The sequence below is a fragment of the Sinocyclocheilus grahami genome, unplaced genomic scaffold (genome assembly GCF_001515645.1).
Source record: "Sinocyclocheilus grahami isolate Dianchi unplaced genomic scaffold, SAMN03320097.WGS_v1.1 scaffold229.1, whole genome shotgun sequence".
Classification (NCBI taxonomy): Eukaryota; Metazoa; Chordata; class Actinopteri; order Cypriniformes; family Cyprinidae; genus Sinocyclocheilus; species Sinocyclocheilus grahami.
Window position 1 is genome coordinate 1501360 of NW_015505408.1, and position 6971 is coordinate 1508330.

General features: G+C 34.6%; 1 protein-coding gene across 1 annotated transcript in view; it reads right to left on the reverse strand.

The window, feature by feature from the left end:
- LOC107597209 (spectrin beta chain, non-erythrocytic 1-like) overlaps positions 1-6495 on the reverse strand; it is a gene marked incomplete at its 5' end in the record, with an annotated part of 7567 nt that extends 1072 nt beyond the window's left edge. The window contains 6 exons of the mRNA XM_016288163.1: positions 1-30; positions 1386-1489; positions 2301-2497; positions 3558-3642; positions 3743-3881; positions 6251-6495. Coding sequence (XP_016143649.1) covers positions 1-30; positions 1386-1489; positions 2301-2497; positions 3558-3642; positions 3743-3881; positions 6251-6495 — 800 coding nt within the window. The remainder of the gene's footprint in view (positions 31-1385; positions 1490-2300; positions 2498-3557; positions 3643-3742; positions 3882-6250) is intronic.
- Positions 6496-6971: the final 476 nt, after the last annotated feature.

A 6971-nucleotide genomic window follows, 5' to 3' on the forward strand; every position in this document is an offset into this window, starting at 1 on the left:
AGTCCGTTCTGGGCAATCTGCTCTCCTTCTCTGTGAACACACACACACACACACACACACACACACACACACACACACACAGAAACAGACGCACAGACGCACACGCACACACGCACACACACACACACACACACACACAGACAAAACGTCACACATCTGAACACTTACTTTAGCTTCAAATTTACTGGCAGTGCTGCAGTTGAACAATGCATCACTTTAATCAATATCGCAGAAAGTGTTCTATTTAATGTCCACTAGTTTGTGTAAATCTCACTTTCTGTCATTATATTGTATTATGTATATCTTTATTACATCAGCTACCCTGCTCTCTGTATATCAGCACTGACTGGTGCCAAAACTACTCTGCTTAACTGTTTATTTATAAAATATCTGAGCAAATATTCACCGAAATATATACAATAATTTTATACTTAATATGATATATGATATAATATTATATAGCAATATTATACATACATACATATATATATATATATATATATATATATATATATATATATATATATATATATATATATATATAAATACACATTTAGTGGAATTATTTTCTTACTAAAACAATACACTTGATATATTAATATAAATATATTACTTGTATATTATATATAATACATAATATTTAATTGTATTAATTGTATCTTAATTATTTATATTAATACATTTTATTTTTATATTAGTTTTTAACTAATATTAATATATTAAATGTATTTAATTTAATGTCATTATTTTTTACTATTATTTATTAAATACATTTTATTTATATACAATATCATTTATTAAATATATTTAATATAATACATGTAATATTTTAATACAAACATATTATCTATTTTAATACATTTGTTTTTTTTATAATTAGTTTAACTAATTTTAATATATTAATTGCACCTAATGTATTTTTTTTACTAAAATAACACTTAATGAACTAATATAAGTATATTATATTATTAAAATATATTTACATTCATTGTATACTAAATATTACATCTATGTATATAAAAAAAATATTTTATGAAATAATTTTTAGCACTTCATATATTAATATAAACATACTATTTATGCAAATAAATTATATTACTTTCATATTCATTTTAATACATTTCATCATTTTTTTAAACTAAAATAATACATTTCATATACTAATATATACATAAATGAATTATTAAGTACTCTTTTTAAGAACACTGCTTACACAAACCTAAACATCACTTAACATCAGAAAAAGAAACTGTATGAGTATGTCCTAAAACACATGACCTGATAGTGTAGAACAGCATCTGTCTGACATGTGCCGTGTTTTCTATGTACATCAGTAGCCCTGTGCTGTGTGTGTGTGTGTGTGTGTGTGTGTGTTCTGTGTTCACCTCTGCTGTGTTTCTGCATCCTGCGCCTGGACCGGCTCCGGTGTGGGCGGTTTCCTCCTCCTCTCTTCCTCCTCTTGCTGTCTTCTCACTTCCAATAACTCCAACTACAGAATATACAGAGAAGTACAACAACAGAGTCATGGTGACGTCCTACACGCACGCACGCACACACACACACACACACACACACACACACAGGTATGTCTTCATAAAGACAATACCACATCTCGGTGAATCAGCAGCATCCACAACTGAACGGAACAAAAAGTGTTGAACTTGAAAATTGTTTATGTGCGAGTGCACTTGCTAAATGAAGGCGGATTGTATAAAAATGGATTAAAAAAAACCCCGTTTATTAACGAGCTGCAGTTTTATTACATCATGCGCTGGCACATATGCAGTATATTAACGCCACGGGTCATCAGTAAGGTGCAGATTTGGTCCTCAATTTGTGTTTCCATCACACTTTTTCACAGCGCGCATCATGCGCTCAAACTCATCAAAAGTCAACAAGTGACTGCTGCAGAACCCACGCGAGAGAGAGACGAGGCAGCACAGATCGCACGTCTCATATTGAGTGGGAATTTACCGAACGTGGCACTTGCGTGAGTTAACACTGTATGCAATACCCGCAACCTCACCAAATTTCAGGCCGTGTAGATAGGCAAGCATATACAGTGGGTACAGAAAGTATTCAGACCCCCTTAAATTTTTCACTCTTTGTTATATTGCAGCCATTTGCTAAAATCATTTAAGTTAATTTTTTTTCCTCATTAATCACATACACACATACATACACACACACACACACACACTCTCTCTCTCTCTCTCTCTCTTTCTCACACACACACACACACACACACACACACACACTCTCTCTCTCTCTCTCTCTCTCTCTCTCTCTCTCTCTCTCACCGTAGTCAGTCGCTCCAGTGCTGAGAAGCGCTCCTCCCAAGTGGCGGCTGATTTCTCGAACGCTTCGTGGCGTTTGATCAGCTTCTCCACCTCGTCCACATTCTGTCCCATCTCTCTGCTGGACAGATACGGCTCCTGTCCCAGCAGCCACGCCTCTGCCACGCCGGCGTCCCGCGAAAACTGGTGCACTTCCAGAACTGCACACACACGGGCACAGTGAAAGGGGAAGTCAGTGTCAATGATTTAAAGCACAAGCTGCCCACATCCTTCTACACACTTCCCATTATAAGGTCAGAAATAAGTGTATCAGAGCTGCTAAGCATCATGGGAGGAGACACTCTCAATTCCAAGACGTCAAATAGAGGGCAAACCAAAACACTATAAGAAATAACCAGCCGGGAAAACAACTCAAGAGTGTTTGAAGCATTCAAATTCACACTGTATGAAATCATAATATATATATATATATATATATATATATATATACACATACATATATACAGTATATATATATATATATATATATATATTTATTTATTTTTTTTACAAATATAATAATATAAATACATTATTTATACAGTTTTTTTTACTAATTTTATAGAATTAAATTTATTTTTTGCTAAAATAATACATTTACTATATTAACTCTTTAGGCGCAAGGTTTTTTTTGGAAAAATGCTGGATTTTGACATCAAGATTTCAAAAGCTTGTGGCTTGAAAGGGCTTAAAGATAGAGATCTAATGTAAATTATCGGTTGTGCTTCGTGAACACTCGCGCCTTGCACGGCGTCACCATTGCGCTGCAAAGATGTACCGGGAGAAGCGCGGTTATTAGATGACCGATCGTCATTTCCAAAAGGCAAATATTCCCCTTCAGAGTCAGAATCGGCGAATAACATTTGCAACACATCCTCACAGTACAACTTTTATTAGCCATTTGGCGATTTTCTCTCACAAATCTCACAGCTTACTCGCACGCTCTGAACTGAACTGCTTTCGCATCAATGACACGATAGCTCACTTGCTCTGCTATTTACTCGAACACTTTGAATAGGAACGTGATGTAATTTTGGTCTAGAATTGAAGTACTACATGTCTGCCATCTAGTGGTAGGGAATACAAATGAGATATTACACCATATTAGGAACTACAGTCTATTTGATTAAGTATGACGTCTTTGGCGCTTAGAGGGTTAATATAAATACATTACAGTTTTTCTCGATTGCTAACACACAATTAATTTCCCATCATACTCACTCAGTCTAAGCCACTCCCATCTGTCCTCCCACTTGTCAATCATATCTTTCCTCTTGTCCGTCAACTGCAACAACTTCTCTTTGATCTGTGGGAGAGGTAAACAGACATGAAGGACTGGAACAAGACATCTAAATATGGTTCTTCTTATCTAAAACCTCTTCAGTCATCCTGCGGACGATACTCACCTCCTCTGATGCATAGTGTTTCCGTGCCAGGAGAGATTTGCCCAGCTCGATGCAGGCCGTGAAACTGTCGTTACGGGCATCGATTTCAGCCTTGATTCCCTGGTGGTTGTTCATGAGAAGCTCCACAGACGACACGTCCCTGAAGAACAGCAGACAGAGAGACTGATCTGGAACATCTAAAACATTTTCAGTTTTATATACATTTTTAGATTTATTTTGTACTTAAATAGTACTTGTATCCTGCACAATGTTGACTCCTAATGTAATATATATTTAAAAACACATATAAAAATATTTATATTCTTCTTTTTTAAAAAATCCCTTTACTTCACTGCATAAATATTGCATAAATATTGAGATATAAATCAGTGTCAAAAAGGTGAAAAAGTTAAAGACAATTTTAGCTATATCACCCAGTCCTAATTATTATAAACTAAACCTAAAATTTAATTGATACTAAAACTGAAATGCAGTTTTTGATATTTTATTTTTAATAATGTTAACAGTAAAAGAATATTATGAAAATTATAAATCAAAGTGTCACCTAACAGTGAAATACAGTTTTTTTTATTTACTTTTAAAACATACTTTTAATAGTATTTTTTATTGATTGATTACATTAGCATTATTTTTACATTATTTATCAAACATATTAATTTTAATATGCATTATTATTATATTTATTATATAATTATTTTGTACCTAATTTTTACTATGCACAATCACATACATTTATAAAAATCCTATTTTAAAACATCAAAGAGATGAAAAAAGGATGCTAAAGACTAAGCCATAATTTTAGCTATATCACTATAACACTAACGATGACATACAACCTTTGATATTTTAGTAGTGAAAAAAGAAACTACAACTATTTATTTGGTCTCATTATGAGCCCTTTCTGTTTCAAAGACACCCACAAAAATGAGGCCATCACATTTAACTATCAAACATATTAATTTTAATATGCATTATTATTATATTTATTATATAATTATTTTGTACCTAATTTTTACTATGCACAATCACATACATTTATAAAAATCCTATTTTAAAACATCAAAGAGATGAAAAAAGGATGCTAAAGACTAAGCCATAATTTTAGCTATATCACTCTATAACACTAACGATGACATACAACCTTTGATATTTTAGTAGTGAAAAAAGAAACTACAACTATTTATTTGGTCTCATTATGAGCCCTTTCTGTTTCAAAGACACCCACAAAAATGAGGCCATCACATTTAACTAAAGTGCAGGCACATTTCCAGCAATATTGTCCCCTAGAGCATTAGGGTTGGGTACCGTTCACATTTTAACCGGTACCTGAATTTCGGTGCCAGTACTTTTTTCGGTACTTTACTCTCTGTGTAATTACAAAAACATTTATTCCAGTGAAAAAATAAGTCCAATAGTCTCAATTTCAACATTTTGAACAATAGGGCCCTACAAACTGTTTCTTTCTTTTGTTTTTTCCCCCCAGAAATGAATTTTTTAATTTTTCTGAAAATCAAACGAAGGCATTAAACATTTATTTTAAATCTAATGAAAATTAAACCCTTTTATTTTTTGGCAAACAAACTGAGGTTTACTGTTGAAATTAATACATGGAAGAAAAATTTATTTTAAAACATCTTTTAATAGGCTAATAATTGTATTTTTGTTTCTACAATTAAGTGATTAATCTGGTTGTAATATTTATTTTTATCATTTAATTGTTTTATTTAAATTTGATAGAAAATGTAATATTTAAAGATGTACAGTATACTGTACAAAAGTAATACAAGAGTAATATATTTCTGTTACATGTTAAACCGTACTTTTATTTTGACAGGTTGCCATGAAGTTTCTGTGTGTATACAGTATGATGATGCTAGTTTTCTCAAATGAAATGCTAAAGTTCTCTCACAGCAGCTCTGGAGATTACGTTTTTGTGTTCATGCCTGTCATATAGTGAGACGCAGAGGCCGAAAATCACCGCGAGCGTCACGCGTGCTTCAGTATTTGTGTAGTAAACAAAACCGCATTTTCGCCAATCATACATACAGAGTCTTTTTGCATTTTAATATTCACAGACACTAGTTCGCGATTCGAATTAAGTGGCAGACCTACTTTTGATTTATTCGTCCAAACATTGACGAATTCCGTGGCATTCCACGCTATAGAGTAAATTACGTTTTTATGAATGGACTGAATGGAAACGCGATCCCGTCTGCGTTTTCGCAGAAACCATATGACCCTAGAAATTTAACCACACTTCAGAACATTTCGGCTTGCCCTGCGTGTTGTTTGAACGAGTTGCAGGGGTGACCTCATGTCACAGGGTCTCTCTTTCTCTCTCTGTAGCGTATGCGCCCAGATGCGTTTACAGGTACTGAAAATTGGCACCGATTGATTTAACGTGAATCGTGAATACTCGGTAGTACCAACGCAATTCGGTCGGTACCCTTAAAAGTACTGAGCTCGGTACCCAACCCTATAGAGCATAGGCAGGTCAGAATCACACACCTGGGCTTCTCCTGCGTCTCGATGAGGCGGATGACGTCCTCCATCCAGAGCATGAGGTCGCGCACCATACTGAAGAAGCGGAACTTGTCTCCGGTGTCCAGCAGTCGCGTCCGCCGGCCCTCGCAGGCCTCCAGCAGACTCCTCCAGGCCTCCAGCACCTCGCCCTCACGCCGCTGGATGTCGTCCGCTTTGTCTCCAGCATACGCTGACTGCAGGCGCACAGCGTCCTCCTGGAGCTGCCTGACCTGAGCGCACAAGCAGAGAAACACCTCCTCATGCAGCAGACGACAGTGAGATGCTGAGTACACAGCTTTTGACGCTCAGAGCACTCATTTAGTGCAAGACAAAGTGTGACAATTCCAGAGACATCAAATTTTAAGATCCATTAATTAAGTGAAGAGTCTTGGACAGTGCATTTAGCCAATAAAACCGATTCATTTACTTCTTTGTTGTGCAATATTAGTCTCATAACGCAGGATGTTCACCTTCAGAGGTTAATGAGGCACAGACGAAAGCTGCGGGACAAATCCATATAGTGTCATTTGAGAAAGGACTTTACTGAGGAAAGCAGATGTTTTTATACTATTCATTGTAGACAATTTTTTTATATAAATTATATATTTAATAAATCTATTTAATTTATAAAACAGTAACATAATTTTTTTATTATTTAAAATATTATATTATTTACATAAATATTTATTTTAATTATTTACATTTT